A 21,222-nucleotide genomic window follows, 5' to 3' on the forward strand; every position below is an offset into this window, starting at 1 on the left:
TGTAGACTGTTTCAAAAACACATCAGACATTCTTCATTGTAAAAACTACTACTTTTTTATTAAAGTCATTATTTTAAGTCACAATTTACATCATATCAGTGATGCGCCTCATGCTCATGAACCTCATGTTGTTCATTCCCATGTCCCTGAAGCTTCTGTACTCGCCAGGCCTCATGTACATCATTCTGCCTCTGAAGTGGGGCTGCTCGTACATGAGCCAGTGGCCATCCATAACATTGCAGGACATGCAGTCAGACATGCGGTAACGGTCCATGATGGAGTCACAGTCATCCATCAGCTCGTTCATCATGCCTCCGAAGTTCTCCCTCTCGTAGATCCTCATTCTGAACTGGCCTCTGTGCTGTATTAGAGAGTGATAATGTGGGAAAAATATTATGTCCATGGAAAAATATATATGACAAATTTGTCCAACAAAGCAGTATAAGTGATCATTAGCTGCAAATTAATTGTAAAAGTAGTGGCTGTTACCATGGGGATCATGCGGCAAGATCTGATGCTGTCGCTCATGTTCATCATGCGCATGTAGTCAGCATACTCGCCCCTCCTCATGAAGTACTGATTACCCATGAAGTTGGAGCGGTCATAGACCATGAAGCAACCGCTCTCCACCCTGATGGAGTGGCAGCGACTGAGCATGGAGCTCATGTCAGCGCAGTCGCTCATGCACTCATAGGAGCGACCCTGGAAGTTCCTCTCCTCGTAAAAGATGATCTAAAAGGGAAAGTTGTCCAGGTCAGTTGATCGCTACATTAGCTTTCCAATTTAGGGTATCGATTAACAATGATGTGTTTCAAATCGCTTACCTTTCCCATGGTCATGGTTAGGAGTCAGTAGGTGGTAGTCCTGTACTGACAAGCAATGGTTAACCCTACTTATATACTTGACTAAAGGCCAAAGACTGTGTGCCCCCCTTTGTGTGTAAAAGCCTGACCCAGCACACACTATTGAAGCCTTTAGTGTGTAAAAGTGCTTTCACTCAGTTTCCATGTGACATAATTCTTACTGTTTAGGCCCTTTAGGTGGATATTCTACCAGACACTTGGTATGTGTTGGAAACCTTGGTGGCAGTTCTGCATATGTTGGGAGAACTCATCAAAGCAATTAATGTTCCCAGACAGAAAGGTGCTGAAACACGTTGAGGCCCTCAGTAATCCCCCTTCTTCAATTTGACAGTCAACTTTCAAGCAGTTGCATTCATTTACAGAAAACATCTGGTGAAATAAAGCTTCAATTGGTACACATGTTATTTCATGTAAATTTATTTTGCAGTTCAACCTGTTCATACTGTCTATATTGTTGTATCGCTTTACCAAACAATCATTGAGTAACCAAAACAAAGATTTGCAGGAGTGGGATATGGTGAGGACGTGTGCTTGTTTGGAAGTGTGCTTAATTTTCTTTGCATAGCAGATTGCAGTATGGCAATCATATCATGTACCTTTATGACAGATCAAGATCTGGAGGTACGAGGGAAAATGATTTTGCATAGTGTATGAAATGTACCAAAATATGTTGACATATTAATTGTGTCAATGTTTCATTTTGGCTTATTACAACATACCGGAACATCAATATTTTTTTTACAGTGTATGTACGTTTTGTTAAAGTAAATATTCAATGTTTAAAACAAAAGCGTATTCACTTCCCTGACAGAACCAGCAGAGGATGGTGAAGGGAACAAAACATTATAGAAGAGGAAGAACTGGTCAAAGATGCAGGTAGAAATACACCACAGAGGCAAATGTGTTGGACTGATGTATAGTATTTTCCCTGTTACTTTAAAGGCTTCTTTTTTATTTATTAAAATCTCTATTGGATCACATACACAAAGTGAATTTATGTTGCTGTCAAACTTCAAAACAACAATCAAAATAAGGCATAATTATCCTTGTTGTGTTGGATATCAGGATTTTGGTTAATTAAAATGTACTTGAGATGACTTCACAGAAAACTAGTGACACTGTCATTCACATTCATTTGAAGTATGATACTTCTGGGTCAACACCAGGGTACAAGTATGCAATATGCCAACTCACAGTTGCCAGTCCTGATATCTTAATCTTACAATTAAGAATAATAACTTGATTGGAACAGATCAGTAAGACCTTATGTAATCATAGTGGGTAAAGACATTATAAGTGGAAGTTTTAATTATCAATACTTATTTTCCCGGAGGGAATTGTTTATGTCTTTGTTGAGGGTACGAATAATCAAAGATATTGACAATGTCACACACATAACAGAAAAATGTCACGATCAAAACAATCTCAGTCCCTTCCTTTTGGCCTCGCTATTAAATGCTCTTCCAAAACACATGAACACACACTGCCTGATAGCTGCAGGAGGAAAAGTGCACATTTGAGGGGAGAGAGATGGACAGAGCACCACAGCCTATCATTGTCACTAACCATAGCCAAATAACTCATGTCACATTCACATCTCATTGCCATAACTAAAAACATACGCTTTGTTAGCACTTTTATAAAACATCCTGCTCAGAGTCATTATAGTCAATATAGATAGCCTCGTAACATAGCTACCCTTAAATAGCACTTGCTTACAACTGCAGTGCAGATATCCGCAAACAATATAAGTTACACAGGTAGATTACATACAAGTGTTAGAGTATTTATTAATTTGGCTGACACTTTTATAAAAAAGCAACTGATAGACTCTCCCTGGAGTGACGTGTTCAAGGACACACTGGCAGCAGTCGAATTTGACTCTGGTTAAACAGTAAAAAATAACTAGAAATGCAATTCCAAGGAATTACCAGTGCATGAAAATGCAAAAATAGATAGATAATGTAGATATGGTTACTAAGGTGTAGCTAGGGTAAACATGGTGGTTGCATAGTTTACAGAGAGTTGATAGTGTGAAGGTAGACAGTTTAAAGATGAAACATTCCAGTTCTAACTTAACTAATGATTTCTATTCATGTTAAAATGTTGATTAGCTAACTTAGCTAATGATTTCTAGCAGTTACGTTAAAAATGCTAATTATGCTAGCAATGCTAACTTTACTAACAATGCTAACCAGGTTGATTAGCTAACTTAACCGATGATTTCTAGCAGTAATGCTAAAAATGCTAACTATGTTAACAATGCTAAATTTGCTAACAATGCTAACCAGGTTGATTAGCTAACTTAGTTGATGATTTTTTGCAGTTATGTTAAAAATGCTAACTATGTTAACAATGCTAACCATGCTAACTAACTAACTTGCTAGTGAGGACTTTTATTTTGAAACATTTGTTGCTAGGGTATCCATGGTGGCCACTATCAGGAAACAAGAAGTTACTGCAGTATAATCATGATGGTTGCTACGGAAACGGTCATAAACACTTAATTTTAATGGTTGCTATGTTGGTTGCTAGGTACATGGAGGTTTCATGTAGTTGACTGGAGGCAAAGTGGATGATAACTGACGGTTGGAATGGTTGAACAGTTCAATAGTTGAGTAGTTTCAATGGTTAAATGATTTAATAGTGTATTATTGCAGTGAGGACTTTTATTTTGAAACAGTTGTGGACAGAGGAAACAGTTAACAGAAGGGTTCGAATTACGGGGGTGATCGGGGGGGTCAGACCCCCCCGAACGTGACTTGGACCCCCCCAAATGGGACCAAAACTTTGGGGGGGTCCTGAAATACTTAATATATTATTAAAATTAAGTGTTGAAAAAACATCTCTAGTTATTTAATATTTCTCAACGTACTAGGAGTAATCTAGTGGCATACGATTTCACACACCCCTTCAGTGGACTGTTCCATTTCTGCGCTAACACGCACACACTGCATTAGCCTACCCACACGCAACATAAGCGCGCACCTCACCACTGCATACTGATCGCTACCTAGACTGTAGCCTATACATTAGTTTAGTTTTTGTTAATGTATTATTTCTTTGTGATTTGGTTAAACCGCAAATGATTGTTTAAACTTATCACGCCTCCGTCCTCCCTCACTGTCTGGTTCCCTAGGCCATGCCAGTGTCCCTGTCGTTCCTGTCAACTTTGGATAGGCTATCATCCAGGTTTACTTGGAGTGCAGTTCAGCTAAAACTCATCTCGTGGATAATCTGGACATTATTAGGTTTTTACTTTAACCTGGGGCTCACATACAACAATATACAGTACTAGTGGATTTGTCTGTGAGACACAATGTGATTATAAGCATGAAAACTGAAGCGTCTGTTAAAGAAAAACGGCTTGTTTCGGCGCAGCATGAAAGACGAGTTGACAACGCATTAACTCGAGTAGCCTAGGCTGTACTGTACGGAGCCCAACGTTAACTTTTCCTGCGTTGTCTCAGGACGTAGTTTGAGATCTCAGGGGAGACTGTATATTTGGCTGGCTGCTCCAGGGCCGAGGTACTTGAATTGACTCGGGTTAACTCCCTCTCTCCTTCACAACAGCAGCAGGTTAATAATTTGCACAGCGGTTTGGATCCGAGGATTTATTTTGTGATCTTTATAAGAGTATCGCTACATTCACATCCCTCTGGTCACTGTAACATGCCTCTCTCTCCCACTCTCATCTCACACACGCGCGCAGGCGGCACCAATGTAGGCTAAAGCTTGTTTGAGATCAAAATATGTCTGTCTTCGCCTGTCTACAATTAACTTGTCTGTAAATCTCTGGTCACGAATATGTTCTGAATGAGCGTATAAAAGTTTTAAATCTGCATGCAATCATTCAGCGCGTCGCTGCCTTAACCCGCAGGTCACGTGAATAAATTTGCAAAAATGCTTCCTTAATCCTGTCTTATTAAGTAAGTTGGTGCTGCTTGCTGCTGCATTTGTTAGCAATATTTTTCTTCAGAATTAGCCACCTGGCATAGGCATTGTATGCAGTTACCACGAATGTTGGTTACACACCGTAAGTGTGTAGTGATGTAGGTATGAACATAGGCCTACTGTACACCAGAGGAGGCTCGTCCATTGAGGAAAGGGAGAACAATCCTCCCTAAACTTTTCAGGGAAATTAATAATAAAATATACATATATTTAACCAACTTCCTAACTAAAACAACATAGAACTAATTGCGTTTCAAACTCAATGTTACTGAAATTAGTCAAATTTGTGAAAGCGACCCCTATCGCAATTGAAAATTACTGCACAGAGGATCTTCCTCCTCAAGACCCCCATTAGCACCCATTATAAACTCTCCAGACCCCCGCGGCTCATGGATACCATTCAAGTGAATGGCCGAAGGGAGGAAGATCCTCCGCGGAAGTGTCTCCGTCAATGAACCAATCAGTGGAGCTCATGCTGCTAATATCCAATCAGAAATGCAGGATAACTGTACACATCAGTTGGCATGCTGCAGGAAAGTCGAGTATGTGGATCGAAAATGAACTTAATTAACTTAATCATTTCAGTTGCTTAGTTGTTAATAAATCAAACGTTTGATTGAGCATCCAACTTTGTGTCACTCACTGGACTTACAAACAGGGTCAGAACGGCAGAAAGACGGATAAGAAACTTTGCTTTAGAAGTTTGACACTTCTACCCAGCTGCTCACAATTCACGTTATCAATCGGCTGAAAACTATAAGAAATGTAAAAATAAAAGTCCTTCCACATTTTCAGTGCATGAATTATGTCTTGCAGTAAAGGGGTATAAAACAGACTCAGTACAGGATACTAAAAGTATACTAACAAGCTGGGGTACAAATAATTGTATTTATTAATTCTAATTTACTTACTTTGGCATTAAATCATATCCATAACCATAATGTGGGCTTAACAACTTCCCTCTCTGAAAGACCCCCCCCCCCCCCCCCCCCCCCCATGCACACACCTTCCTCCGTTAATTCTGAAACCACCAGCCGCCACTGCTGTACACTGGGCAATATTGTGACGTCAATGGTCATTTTTACAAAAACTCCCCGAAGCTGGAGGGGTAATTCGAACACTGGTTAACAGGATATGTAGTCTTCTGAGAGACTGTATGGGACATTCCAGAATTAGAGGACATTTGCTGTCCCCTACTGACATTTAAAATACCTAAGTCCAAAACAATGAAATATATCACATATTTTGTCAATCAGTCCTAAAGCAACATATACTAATTTTGCAGGGGAAAATTGTGTCTTTACGGGTTTAAACATACTTAATAGGTGTAAAATACCCCCAAAAACGAGGTTTTTCTCTTGTCCACGCCTCCAGGTGACAAACTTTAACATCATTTTCAATATCTAAAAGAAGTCTTGAATTAATTGTCTTCAGTTTTATTTTCATTACATGAATTTATTGTACCTGAAAAAAACAAAAAAATAGGATAAAACGTATTTTGAATAGTATTTATTGTATGACGTTGTGTCCTTAAAAGTGCACGCAACCCTGTTACCCATAGCATTTTTGCCTGGCTGATGAAGGGTTAAAATATTATGTCATATTACAAACAGGAAATTACATCATCCAAGCATTTTGAAAATCCATGGGTAGACCAAAGGTGTGTGCCCTCTTGCATTTTTGATATTTTTTCAAATTTGTCTTTGTTAACCGAGTCCGTCAAGCTAAACCACTCAACCCTGTTACCCATATTTGAAGAATAACGTTGAATAATTTCAATTTTTATTTTCTAAATTTGTACAACTACATTGGTCCTTGACCTTGGCAAAATAGCAAAATCAACCTGCTAGCCTTTGTTCATTAGCTAGAGGCTGTATTAGCACTGGTTTCGCAACCCTGTTACTTGCAACCCTGTTACTGAAATGAAATAACATGGTTATTATCATAGTTAGCAGGGTGTTTGTGGATAAATATGTTTAGTTAAATAATAAAAATGAATTTATTTGTGTAATTTCATATATTTGGACAAGAATTTACTTAATATTATTAAAATATTTACATATTTTAGACATTTAAAATAAATAGCCGGAATCTCTATGTTTCTTCTGTTAGAACAGCATCATCACTGCATAGTGTGCCACAATACATGTTCAGATCCAATAACATTTGAAAATAAACTAATTTTGGTAAGATTGTTGTGATTATTTCCAAGATATAGGCCTAATATGTTAGTAACAGGGTTGCGCGGACATACAGTATACACATAGCAAATAAAACATATGTGGTGGAAAAGGTACCGTCGATGGCTGAGCTTGACAAATGGCTATGGCTATGGCTATGGCTATGGCTATGGCTATGGCTATGGCTATGGTTATTTAGCAGACGCCTTTGTCCAAAGCGACATACAAATAAATAACAATACAAATTAAATTAACAGTGAACAATTACAAACTAGGGAGAATAGTAATATTATCAGTAAAACAATAATTTTAAGCACTAACCTAATGAGAAATAAAACAGTGAAATGAGAATAGCAATCAAATAAGTCACTCAGTTAATTATATATAATAATAATAACTAAAGCATGGTATGGCTAAATTTAAGGACAATAGCAAAATAAATTTCAAATTCTATCAATAGACAAATTATAACAAAACAATACTATTATACAAACCATAACACATCACAAACTCAAAGGACTAAGTGCATATTAAATAAATATGCCTTAAGACCCCTCTTAAAAGATCCAAAGCTGTTGCTGGAACGGAGAGCACTGGGCAACTCATTCCACCAACACGGAACCACTGAAGAATAGGATCTACAATTTGACCTAGCATGTATGGTTGGTCGACATAACAGACGCTCCTCAGAAGATCGCAATGGGCGGTTGGGAATGTACATCGTGATTAAAGAACTGAAGTAGCTGGGAGCAGATCCAGTCAGTGTCCTATAGGCCAGAGTGAGGGATTTAAATTTAATTCTGGCTACTATAGGGAGCCAGTGGAGAGTAACTAGGAGAGGGGTTACATGTGTCCTCTTTGGCTGATTGAAGACCAGTCGTGCTGCAGCATTCTGAATCAACAAATCATATCATTTAGTAGTTTATGACCCATATTTCTTAAATATTCAACATACCATGTTAAAATTGAAGATCTATTTTTAAGAAGTGTAAATGCCAAAATGTCCTCTAATTATGGAATGTCCCGTATGTTTAAAGCCAGAGAAACTGACAGTTGGTGCCCAGGTGGCCGGCCACCTGGCATAAGATTCTAATTGCTGCCGTGATGTCATAATGAGCAATGTTAAGTCTATGGGGGAAATTGTAATTCGGTTATTAAGTGATGATGTAATAATGGGATAATAAATAGTTTTCCGGGTCCAACGGCTCTCAAACTCTCATGTTATTCTCCATAGACAGTAAAATAAACTATTATTTTCCGCTATTCTGACTAGCCTTTAAGACAATTTTCATCTTATACGGACTTGTTGCCTCTACCTAATCAAATCTATATTTTTCGCGGAAGCCTGGACGTTACCCATTCATATATCTGGCTGCATAGCTACAGTGATTACTTTGTTAAAGTTTAGCGATTTTGTTTTAAAACCGCTAAAACGAAGGTGGTGATGACAAAGTTTACAAGTAGCAAAACCCGTCTGGCTGCGCTAATAAACGTCTTTTCACAAAATAGCTGCTGGGTCCGTGACGTCGGACTTAACAACCGAATAGTTTTTAACTAATAGTTTAAAAAGTATAAAAGTTACAAAGTTGAAAAATACAAAGCACACATTGCGTAAGTAAGACCTATGCAACATAGTTTGAATGGAGTTTCTGCGTTAATCGGTTGAAGCTGAATTGCATGCGTTAGAAGAAAAATAAGGAGACTTTGGAAGAACAGTATAGTGCATTTTCATGCACTATAATAAGGGCAGTAAGTTATGTTATGCCTTGTTATGCCTTGCTGTCCCTGTCAAGGTATACAGTAACATGGCCGTGGACACTCCAACAGGCACAGGCAAGACGCAGGATGCAATATACAATTGAAGAGAGAATGGGAATAGTGCAGTACTGATACCATTCTCTCTTCGTATACTGAGGTTTAAGATTTGATATAAATATAGTGCAATGCAGTACAAAGTAAAGAAACAATATTGCAACTGTAAGATTGAATATTTGCTCTGTAGGCAAACTGCAGGGGGTCTAGCAGGGATCCTGTTATGTCCTTCAGATGGCACAACATCAGTCTTTCGAAGCATTTCATGACCACAGACGTCAGGTCAACGGGCCTGTAATCATTTAATCCTGTGATGGATTTATGTGATTTTTTGGGGGAATGGGATGATGGTGGAGCTTTTAAAGCAGGAGTGCACTTCACACAACTCCAGGGACTGGTTGAAGATCTGCGTGAAGATTAGGCCTATTGTACTGTAGGTGATGGATGTGATAATGGATGCTTTTCAAACCTGCAGTAGAAGTCGTTGAGGTCGTCAGCCAGTCTGGGATTTTCTGCAGGGCTTGGGGATGGTCTTTTGTAATTTGTGACCTGTTGCAGGCCCTTCCAAACTGCTGTAGGGTTGTTGGCTGATAGGCTATTATTTAGCTTCTCACTGTAGTTTCTTTTAGCTACCTTGATCTCCTTTGTTTTCTCAATGTCTGTTATCCTATCAGCTAGTTGTTGTAACGCGTCTACTACGCTAGCTTTTGGCGGAATGTAAACATCTACATGTCTTTTCTAACACTGTAACGTCTGTACACATACAGTAGCTCCATAGTTTAGCTTTGGCCAAATACATAAGATACAGTATACTGTAAGTAGCGACCTACATTGCTAAATAACTCCATATAAAGTTGCCTACCACTTTCTTTTTTAGAATGAATACACACACAGGCCAGTTCAAACTTTCATTTGAGAGCAAGAATACATTAATCGGAGTAGTAGCAAGACCGTCATTTCAGTGTGATATTAGATACAGTATCTAGTATCTACCCCAATGTGCAGATTGTTCAGTAAGACATATGGTTATGTCTTGAAGAGACAGAGAAGGGAATGGATTCAACCAATCATAAACAAAGAGCTGAACAAACAGTTTTTTAAAACTTTGAATAAATCAGTAAGCATTTTATTATTATTTATGGTTACTATTAGGACCGCCGCTAGTGCTAGCTCATTGTAGTCAGGCATGGACTGGCCATAGGGCATACCGGGCAATGCCCGGTGGGCCGACGCATATTTGGGCCGAGGCTGTCAATTTAATAATAATTTAAAAAAAAAATATTAGGCTCATTTATATAGCGTACGGCCACAACGGCAGCGAATCGCGGCCCATTGGTTGACTGCCTTAATGGACATTGGGCTAGTCCAATGAAATCTCAGGGCCCTCCCTATCTCCCTCCCGGCCTCATCTCCCCCTTGACTGGAGTTCGACCGGAGTTTGAGACCGTCCGTATATGAAAATGTACGAAGACAAACCACAAAAGCGCAAGGGGGACGCAGAGAAGTTGCGAGGTAAAAGGCTAAAGCCTACAAGTGGATGCAGCAAAAATGTGCTAAAATTACAGAAATGTTTGCCACCACAAGTTCAAACAGGGCCGTCGACATATAGCAGCAGTGCAGAAGCAGCACCGAGTGCAGGCTTTAGAGAGGCACATGCGTGTTCAACAGAGTTACACAGAGGAAGGAGTAGCTATTCAAATTGATTCGGAGGAGGAGGAAGAGGTGAGAGACGTGACCCAGCAGGGACAGATTGAGGAGGAGGTCAGAATAGCTACTGTGAGGTAGGTAAGAAGGAGCCGAAATGTTGGCTGAACTTTTTGGGCGCACAACGAACAATTAAAAGTTTATCTGCGACTGCTTCTTCCCCTTGCTTCTTTTAGATGTATTAACCTGCCTACTATGTAGGATTCAGCACCCAGTTAAGCAAAACAAAGTTTTATAGTGTGAGCGCGTCTTTTTGTGTGGTTTCTGTGTAGGCCTACCCCTCTCGCATGCATTTGAATTGCGATACCCATTAAATTAACGAGTTGTCGGCTCGCCATCAACCTTCTGAAATCATAAGACAGTCACGATTGGTCGAAATTGTTGTCAATCTTGACGCAGTACAACAAGCAAACTATCACATTTCTTTGCGACAAGCAGACACCCATACACACAGACATGCAGTCAGACGCATGGAATGAAACAGGAATGGTGATAGCCCATGGAATTAACAATGAAAATGTTTTGGGATGTGTAGCCTATACATCTTCACTAAATAGTATCAAGGTGAATTGTTGGCTAAAACTGTGCAAATGCTCAACATAAATTATAGCAGGTTTTATTTAGTGAAGCATTTAATAGCATGAGTTTTGTGCACAACCTCATCCTTGCTGGTTTAAAGGTCACTCTAGTGTGTGTGTGTGTGTGTGTGTGTGTGTGTGTGTGTGTGTGTGTGTGTGTGTGTGTGTGTGTGTGTGTGTGTGTGTGTGTGTGAGAGAGAGAGAGAGAGAGAGAGAGAGAGAGAGAGAGTATAATAATAATTAATATTTTTTTAGCAAGGGTAGGCTAGCCTACTCGCTTCCATGCAGGCTACTGCGGTTTACTTAAATATTTTTTACAAACAAAACAGTGTGCACATATGTTTTATCGTGTAAATTATCATGGTGGGCCACTATGGCCAAAAATGCCCGGGCCGTTTTTTGGTCCCAGTCCAGCCCTGATTGTAGTCATATAGGTTTTTTCATACACACGTACACAGAGGTACAGTACATATACACACACAAATACAGATGTACATTTAGGTGTCACCCAAACCATACTTTGTCTATTGTTGCAGAATTGTCTTAGTCAGATATTGCACACATGTTTCTGACCTTGTAGAGAATATGACTAGGTTTCAGCGATCATTTCAGCAACCAAGGGTACAGTGCATAAATAATTGTGGTTTAGTAGGGGATAGAGAGAAGTTGAGATTTGCGATTTCATTTTCTTCAGATAGTACATGCAGCACCACAAGGCTGTCATATTATGCAGTGCTAAAAACAACTGCACATTTTTTCACTAAAATGTCAATTTCTCACCATCTGGACTGATGTTGTGTTACGCATACTGTATGTCTTTTCAACCCCATGTTAAACACATCTGTGTACGTGTGACCGCGGATTTGGTGCGCATTAGGGATACAATGGCCGTGCATGAAAGAGCAGTTTTGTCAGTTTTGTGAAAATACAATTAACTGTGCAGGAATTTAGGTCCTATTGTATGTTTCTACAAGGGGGGCCTCTCCGAAATACTAAACCATGCAACCTCGTCCACTAATGTGAGGGGGTACCCTAATACAAAAAGTGATTGATTGGTCCTTATTGGAGAAGAAATGTAGAGGTGGTAAGAAAGGTAAGTGGTTAAACCTCTACAGTATTTTTTGTAATATATTGAGCATTGCACATCAACTGCATTTTTTTCTACACAAAGTTAAAGAGGACAATGGATTAATCAAATATTGTACTGTGTTCTCTGATGTTACAATAGAATATATTCAACTTTGATTAATAAAAATTAAACTCAATAGCAATTTTACAAGCCCAATTAAAACCTTATATTTAGGCTGGGTATTGAAATGGTTCGTTTGACTAAAGGTCTATTCGGACAGGACTTATTTTACAGGGGGATGTAGAGTAATGCAGGTTTATCATATGACCTCTGTAATGTAAATGTCCAATTCGGACGGGTCTAGACATCTCTGTCATTTTATTTGACATGGGAGGAGTAACTACGTTTACGTTCTGCCGTCACATCTTCGTCGCCATGCACGTGTTACTTTGCGTCAGTTGAATTTGAAAGACTACACAAGTTGGTTAAACTAGCAAACGTTATCTTTATGTTATGCCATAAGTAGTTTGAAATGACTAACAACATCAATCTATTAGGCAAACTAGCTAACGTCCTATTAGAAGCTGCCCAGCATGTTAGGTTTTCATTCAGACTATAGTGGAATTGTTTTCAAATCAGGATGTGACAAAATATTACAGACATCTTTACAGAGGGTCGCGTTCACACGGGATTAATATTACCTAAGGTAATTTCTCCAGACCGTTTTATGGAAGGTAAAAGTGGCTGTAAATTTCACCGACATACTCCGTTATGTTTACTGACATGGCGCATCCGGACGGGACTAAATTCCCTTGTAATTATTACTTTACCTGATGTCACCCCATAAAACGAATCCTGTCCGAATAGGCCTTAAATGGCGCCCTCTTTGGCAATCCCAATTGAACTTCAATGGCTTTGCGATATTTGACATCACAAGTAGGCTTTGTTCTAATTCGCCCATTTTTTGGTGGCTATTTTGAAGTTACAGATTTTCGTATGAAGGAGGGCACAACCATGCCTCATATTCATGATAGCTCTTTGGTTATGCACAACCTCTCCTAATTAATTAAAACCAAGACAAAAATGATTGCCATTCTATGTCACCTTTAATATAAAAGCAGCTTTATTGAAGTCTGTTTTTGCTTTTTCAAAAGGTTTTATTCAAACCTTTTAACAGTGCATTTTCTGTAGTTTTTACATACAGGAATCCATGATACGCCTCATGCTCATGAACCTCATGTTGTTCATTCCCATCTCCCTGAAGCTTCTGTACTCGCCAGGCCTCATGTACATCATTCTGCCTCTGAAGTGGGGCTGCTCATACATGAGCCAGTGGCCATCCATGACATTGCAGGACTGGCAGTCGGACATGCGGTAACGGTCCATGATGGAGTCACAGTCGTCCATCAGCTCCATACTCTGACCACCGTAGTTCTCCCTCTCGTAGATCTTCATTCTGAACTGTCCTCTGTGCTGTATTGGAGAGGGATGATATTTAGTAGTTATTACCTACTACACTCAATTACATATTGTGTGGACAGAATAGACTAAATATTGATTTAAAATTCAAGAAACATTACCATGGGGATCATGCGGCAGGATCTGATGCTGTCGTTCATGCCCATCATGCGCTGGTAGTCGGAGTACTCGCCCCTCTTCATGAAGTACTGGTTACCCATGAAGTTGGAGCGGTCGTAGACCATGAAGCAACCGCTCTCCACCCTGCAGGAGTGGCAGCGACTGAGCATGGAGCTCATGTCAGCACAGTCGCTCATGCACTCATAGGAGCGACCCTGGAAGTTCCTGTCCTCGTAGAAGATGATCTATAATCATAGTAAATATTGTATGAATTAAATATGCCACAAATGCTCTATTTTGAAAATAATAATCTTTTTTTTTCCAAATACTTACTCTGCCCATGATGGTAGTTTAAGGCGTTTCCCCCAATACTGAACTGATGGCACTGCACTGTCCTAGCTGGTTTAACCCTTCCTTATATATGTGACTGAACATAGATAATATGTGGCCTCCTATTGTTTCTAAACCCCTGACCAAGCATCACTACATAGAGCTCTTTACAGTGGAGATGCCTTTGTCATAATTTCATGTACATGATGACTGGAATGTTCCCATGAAATAGAAAATGGGGTTCCTGTAATGGTAACAACTGTTCAAAGACAAGAAATCTGTGTTAGATATTCTTTATCCAGTTAGGTATAAAGTAGCCTACACCTTATAGTGCTGCTGGTATATATCAAGAAGTTTACATTAAATTAAAGATGTGATACAACATCTTTAAATGAACACTCCACTGTTTTTCTTCATATTAAACTACATTATTCCCATAATTAAGACGAGTTGATACATACCTCTCACGTCTCAGTGTGTGCGCTCAGTGGCTTTGGCGTGCGGCACCACTTTGAAAGCACTGAGCTAGCCCAGTTCATTCATTAGCATCCAAACAGAGATTAAGTTAGAGCCTAGAGGTGACCAGACACCTCCACGTTTTCCCTACTTAAAGGTACACTATGCAACATTTTTCAGTTAATCAATTCGTTTCATACTGTTATACATGATTACGTAAATGAGTCATTACCAGTCGAACAATGTTTTTTTTCGCCCGCCCTAGAGATCTGTAGCGGTAGAACCACGCTTGCAATTTCAGGAGCCCTCAGGTCGCACCCTTGGTCTAGGAAGTGTGATGTGAAGTCTCGTGTATCACTCATGAAAAAGCAGACTGACCTATTGAAGAGTGTTGTAAAATATACACGCTAAAGCTGTTGGGGAAGCTCTGCAGAGAAACCTGCCAGTGTAAAATGAGTGAAAACGAAAACCAAAAAATCGCCAAACCTGCATAGTTCCCCTTTAAATATAGTTACACGAGTAGTTACACAACCAAAGAAAGGTGACACAAAATAAAACGTGACACTTTTCTAAGCAGGTAAAAAGGATAACTATTCTGTATGGTATAGCTCTTGGGAGCACTTAGACTCCGCGTAGTCATATCATCACTCTTGGATTTTCAGCCCGTTAATAGCTGCAGATTTTGAAATACACTATGTGTTAAAAAACATAAATGCAATTAACTCATTGGCTGCCAGCCATTTTCAGTGCAGGGAGCCCCATATACTGTCAAGTGCTTTACAGCATTTTGACTGATTTTCCAAGATCCACAGAACAGTGAGTTCTATGACTAAACACCGAAACTACCAATAGAAAGAGTAGACTTTCTTCTTTGATCTGGGTCTTTAGTAATCGGCAGTACAATATAGGTTGGTTTCACCAAAAACTTTTTTTTGCTTTTTTGACACTACCTTGTTTTCTTTGCGGTCTTAGAGTATTTCAACTACGATTGCATTATCTTGTCAGTCTCATCAAGGTTGCTATAGACTCTGATGGTTGCTATAGACTCTGAACAGGACGGTAGACTTACACCGTGTCCTAACTGCAAGCGACGCGACTGAATGCGTGCAACAAAATCAGTTCCATCGCTGTATTTTCAATTGGAATGTCCTGACTGAATGCGACAAGTTGCGACAAGTTGCTTTGCTATGCAACTTTTTCAACCCTGTTTTGTTGCTCTGTCCGTTTCTATTTTAGTCGCATTGCGTCACCTTGACACTAACTTTTTCTCGACGTAACAAAGGTTCATTAAAGATTGTTAACAGATACAATGTGGACGCAAACTATCCGGCGCAACGCAACAGTCGCACAGTCGCTTACAACTAGGACAAGGTGTCATGCGAGGAAGACGAGACGAGACGAGACGAGACGAGACGTAAATGCAGAGGTTTGTGACGATGACTATAATTCAATTTAAAAATATCAATATCAATTAGAGATGCTCCGATCAGCATTTTTGGGGCCGATCACCGATTACCGATCACCAAAATCATGATCGGCCGATTGCCGATCACTGCCGATCACAGAATGGCAGGGGAATGAGAGTCTTTTAACAATAGTCTAATAGAGTTTGCATCATTTGTAGAAATTGAACTAACTATGAATTAATGTAAGTGGCATAGAAGACAGTAGTCCTATAGGCTAGTCAAGATGTTGAAGAACAACCATTTATCGATTTGTATTTGGAAAATTACTGTAAATAACTTTGGCCATCTCTTCCAAATATGCAGCGAGACATAAAATGATTTCATACAAGGAGGGGGTCAGGCAGACCAACACACATCACCTAAATGGGATGGGTCCAAATTACATTGCCTAGGCTACTTGAAAAGTACAGCCTTTAAATACACTGACTACATTAGATGAAAAACGTGTTACATCAAAACCTACTGCCACAAAGTGCAAAACTATGGCTTTTTCTCTGTTCCAAATCCCCAAAAAAGAAACAATTTAAGCTACTGTAAGCAATAAATTGCAAGCCTTTTTTCTTTTGGAATCCCCCATGATTGAAACATGCCGTTAAATGCCACCAGTTTGAGTCAATAAAGTGCACTGTTAAGCTAGCAGGGACATTGGACAGGCGTCTGCGCTTGGGAAGCTATTACTCTATTCTTCAGCTTGTCAATGTAGGCTACACTGTTTGGTAACACGGGGAGATACACATTAGTATTTCATGCCTGCGGGGTCATATCGTGGATCAAGGCAGGTTAGGGCCGACTTACATTGCACGATGTTGCCATGTCGGCGAATAAATATCCAAAGTCGGGACAGAAATCATGGCGCGGCGCGCTCCCGTAAACTCGTTGTAAGGTGTCCATTAGCGGTTGTAAGCCAGTCGGAGTCTTTTTCTAGTTTTGCCGTTACGACAATATCAAACATGTCTGATATTATCGCCTGTCTGCATAGTCTGTGACTAGTTTGTGACTTAAAACTCTGTGATTTGTCTTGTTTTAGATGTGAGAGTCTGACTGTCTTTCAAAAATCTTTTAGGCTACAAATATTTGCAAAATCGTAACTACTGTATAAGGAGGGCTTTATCCTCCACAACGAGGTTGTTCGTGGAGGCAAATTAATTCTGAACGTGATGTCTTTCCATCTCTTATTATCCCTATGGTTAGTAGGCCTACAGTCGGCTGATTCAAGGGTGGGGAAGTTGGCTGGTTTAGTTTCTCATACCCGACATATTCAGTTGTCCGTCAGTGGTGTTAAAACTTCGTTGGTGGCTTCCACCTCGAGGGATTTCAGCACGACATACATTGCAAATGGTATTTTACACTGAACCTTTAGCCTACTCATGTTTGTCACTGCAAGCTCCTCTACTCTAGGCTACTGTTGTGTGCCTGTGCGCCGCGCCTGGAGGTGGAAAAAAGTCACGCAAGTAATTTAGGTCACACGATCGGCTTTTTTGATCGGCGCTTTTGGGCTTCACCGATCAAGGCATTTTTAGCCAATATCGGCCGATCATGATCGGCGGCCGATCGATCGGAGCATCACTAATATCAATGCAATATTGTTGACGATTAAAATGAGACTAAAAGTGGTTTACAAAATAAAAACTATGCTAAAATATGTCTTCATTTTTGACCAAAACGGAATGTTATGTTATAACTTTTTTTGCCTCCTTTATTTGCGTTATTATTTCGCAGTATTTCTTTTTCCTGTGTCTAACTTCAGTGGCGCATCAGGTTGCACTGTCTGATCATCAGGGATGCTTTTTTCACGTCATCACGTCATTTTCAAAGTATACTGAATTGCTTATCTTCATGGTTTAATCATTGTAGTACAACCAGAGCTCCAGTAAGCCTTCCCATGACCTTGGGGGGACACCTCAACAGGCACATGCAAGATGCATTATACAATTGAAAAGAAGGTGGGGATAATGCAATATTTAAGATTTATTATACATATAGAATACCGTAAGGCAGTTTATTGCAATGATAATGTGAAAATAAATAGTGCAGAATGAAGTGCACATGAGGTAGATGAACACCCTGGACCAGTACAGGTCCTGGATGGAGGGAGTTCAGCTCCAATGATCCTCTCTGCAGCCCAAATTGTCCTTTGCAGTCTGGCCCTGTCCCGTTTGGTGGCTGACCCAAACCAGACAGTGATGGAGGTGCAGATGACAGGCTGAATGATGGCTGAGTAGAAAGTGATCAGCAGCTCCTTAGGCAGATTAAACTTCCTTAGCGGTCTCAGGAAGTATAATCTCTGCTGGGCCTTTTTCTGGATAGCATCAGTGTGCGGAGACAATTTTAGATCCTGTGAAATAGATGATCCCAGGGCGCTTCTAAAGTCCACTGTCATCTCCACAGTCTTCTTGGGGTTAAGCTCCAGGTGGTTCGGACTGCACCACTGGACCAGCTGCTCCAACTCCTGCCTGTAAGATAACTCATCGAGTTTTTCAGATGGGCTCTTTGAGGTGCAGTCATAGACTTGTTGTCTGATTTTAGCACGTATAACCCAACTCAAGATAGCCCTTCCTCTCAACATTTATAAGCCCTTTGTCTCACATTTGGCCATACTTAAGTTAACTGCTGTACAATTGTCAACCCAGAACTTCCAGATCTTGATGCCATGGATACATTAGTCTTAAAGTTTTGTTCTTTCAGCAAACTACCTGTGGAAACACATGCCATACTGTACATAAGTTGTAGTATTGTAATATTCCAATAGGTGGTGTTGCTGTCTTCTGTTGTTAGTTGAAGACTGTCTACTGATCAAAGGGCAGACATACCCTAGACAAAAATGGTGTCAGCAGATTGAGGAATATGTATGAATTGTTATTTTCAGGTATTGAGTGTTAGGGAGTGTGATGTAGGAAAACAGGAAAAAAGATATAGACTGCTTCAAAAAGATATCAGACATCCCTGATTGTAAAAAGGATAAGATTTTATTTGAGTCATTATTAGACCCATTGTTCAACCCAGAAAGAATGAAATAGATAAACATTTACATCATATCCATGATACGCCTCATGCTCATGAACCTCATGTTGTTCATTCCCATCTCCCTGAAGCTTCTGTACTCGCCAGGCCTCATGTACATCATTCTGCCTCTGAAGTGGGGCTGCTCATACATGAGCCAGTGGCCATCCATAACATTGCAGGACTGGCAGTCGGACATGCGGTAACGGTCCATGATGGAGTCACAGTCGTCCATCATCTCGTGCATCTGACCACCGTAGTTCTCCCTCTCGTAGATCCTCATTCTGTACTGGCCTCTGTGCTGTATTGGAGAAGGATGATATTTATTAGTTATTACCTACTACATTCAATTATATATTGAGTGGACAGAATAGACTAAATACTAAATATTGATTTAAAATGTAAAAAAAAAACCCATTACCATGGGGATGCTGCGGCAGGATCTGATGCAGTCGCTCATGCCCATCATGTGCATGTAGTCGGAGTACTCGCCCCTCTTCATCAAATACTGGTTACCCATGAAGTTGGGACGGTCGTAGACCATGAAGCAGCCGCTCTCCACCCTGCAGGATTGGCAGCGGCTGAGATGAGAGTGCATGTCAGAGCAGTCTCCCATGCACTCATAGGAGCGACCCTGGAAGTTCTTGTTCTCGAAGAAGACGATCTGAAATCATAGTGATTACAAATAAATGTAATAAGCTTAATAAAAGAATACAAAGATAAATCTGTTAAAGTATAGTTTAAGTGTAGACGGAACCTGATATTAGTATCAATAACCTTTAACCAACAGGTCATAGATAAAAAATAAGAAGTTCTGAGTTTGGATTGTCAGAGATGTGTACGTTATGGCCTTTGGTGTTACATACCTTTCCCATGTTGATGGTTGATGGAGATGACTGTGTCCCAGTACTGAGCGTTCACGAGTGATGCACTGACATCCTGACGGTTTAACCCTTACTTTTATACCTGACCAACGTAAAGAACATGTTTGCCATTGTATGTAAAATCCTGACCCAGCAACAACACATTGAAACTTGTCCTGCAGGGACAGTTCTAAAGGTTTTGTTATTTTTTGACTGTGTGCCCTTCTGTTCTGAGTTCTCAGGACCATTTGAGTTAAGTAATAGTTGAATTGTAAATGTATTATGTTATATCTCTTTCAAACTATCTATCTATCTATACTTTCTGTATCAGAGCATAGATACGTTAGAACAAAATGTAAATATTGACAAGTAATGGCTAGCATATACTTCAGCTACTAAGGTTGTTCATGTAAGATTCATTACATTTAATAATTTGTGAGAAGATGAGTACTTGCTTTTGGTTTTAAAGGCAATCACTTTTCTATTGTAGAGAACATATAAATAGAATTACACACATGGTTAGAGAAGGCTAAATACTTAGTTAGTCAGTATATTACATTTAATATGTTTATCAACACCTCCAGACAGCTCCTGGCTATTTTTCAGGTACATGCTATAAAACAATCAAATTGAATTATTCTTCACAATCTTAACCACAACTACGGATTTGTCATTTATAATTTCTCTACTTTTCACAACAGAGAAGGTGTAAACCATTTCTAAATGATTTATGATCTGGATTTGTCCTTTCGAAGTTTTTCTCAGTTGCTTTGGTACATTTCTCGAATCATGCTTGAGATTTGCAAAACAGTAAGTGCATTTCTCAAAACTATTTGTAGCCTACAAATAGCAAAACACCATGGATTACCTGCGAAAGTCAAAATCCTTAGTTCATATCTCAAAACTAAATATCTGTTTCAATTAACATGTCAGTGCATCAGAATGACAAGTCCTTGTGTCATTGTGTACGGATAAGACAGTCAAATGGCTTAGTCATGTCAGTATAACAGTGTACTCTGGAAGGATGTTCTGATGTAAACTATGGCTAACATTTTTATGACAATGTTTGTAAATTGTAAGTTACACCTTAGTGTATGTGGGAGTTTGATCGACAAGATTCACATTTACACTTTTACTGTTTTTTTTACTGTAATTTCTTGACAGACCCTGTCATTGCAATACAGAAAGGAAGAGACAGCACTGCATAGTACAACGGGAAAAGAAAAAAAGTAGGAATGTGACCACAGGACAATCTCTTTAGGGAAAACTGTACATGCAGTCCTGTAGGAATTACAGTGCAGTCTTCCTACGCCTCCTGACGTTCCTGTCTTTTGGGGCACAAATGACAACATGTTCAACCATTCTGCAT

General features: G+C 39.7%; 3 protein-coding genes across 3 annotated transcripts; all 3 read right to left on the reverse strand.

The window, feature by feature from the left end:
* Window positions 1-85: 85 nt before the first annotated feature.
* LOC134077795 (gamma-crystallin M3-like) lies at window positions 86-839 on the reverse strand. Its single transcript, XM_062533436.1, has 3 exons — window positions 825-839; window positions 490-732; window positions 86-361 (listed from the first exon to the last, which is right to left on the reverse strand). The coding sequence occupies exons 1-3, from the start codon at window positions 837-839 to the stop codon at window positions 86-88; spliced, it is 534 nt and encodes a 177-aa protein (XP_062389420.1).
* A 12,515-nt stretch (window positions 840-13,354) lies between these two features.
* Window positions 13,355-14,080, reverse strand: LOC134077901 (gamma-crystallin M3-like). Its single transcript, XM_062533542.1, has 3 exons — window positions 14,072-14,080; window positions 13,741-13,983; window positions 13,355-13,633 (listed from the first exon to the last, which is right to left on the reverse strand). Exons 1-3 carry the CDS (start codon window positions 14,078-14,080, stop codon window positions 13,355-13,357), a joined length of 531 nt encoding a protein of 176 aa, XP_062389526.1.
* A 4,935-nt stretch (window positions 14,081-19,015) lies between these two features.
* LOC134078407 (gamma-crystallin M3-like) lies at window positions 19,016-19,895 on the reverse strand. Its single transcript, XM_062534344.1, has 3 exons — window positions 19,857-19,895; window positions 19,412-19,654; window positions 19,016-19,291 (listed from the first exon to the last, which is right to left on the reverse strand). The coding sequence occupies exons 1-3, from the start codon at window positions 19,863-19,865 to the stop codon at window positions 19,016-19,018; spliced, it is 528 nt and encodes a 175-aa protein (XP_062390328.1). The 5' UTR covers window positions 19,866-19,895.
* Window positions 19,896-21,222: the final 1,327 nt, after the last annotated feature.

This window comes from Sardina pilchardus, chromosome 4, assembly GCF_963854185.1.
Source record: "Sardina pilchardus chromosome 4, fSarPil1.1, whole genome shotgun sequence".
Lineage (NCBI taxonomy): Eukaryota > Metazoa > Chordata > Actinopteri > Clupeiformes > Clupeidae > Sardina > Sardina pilchardus.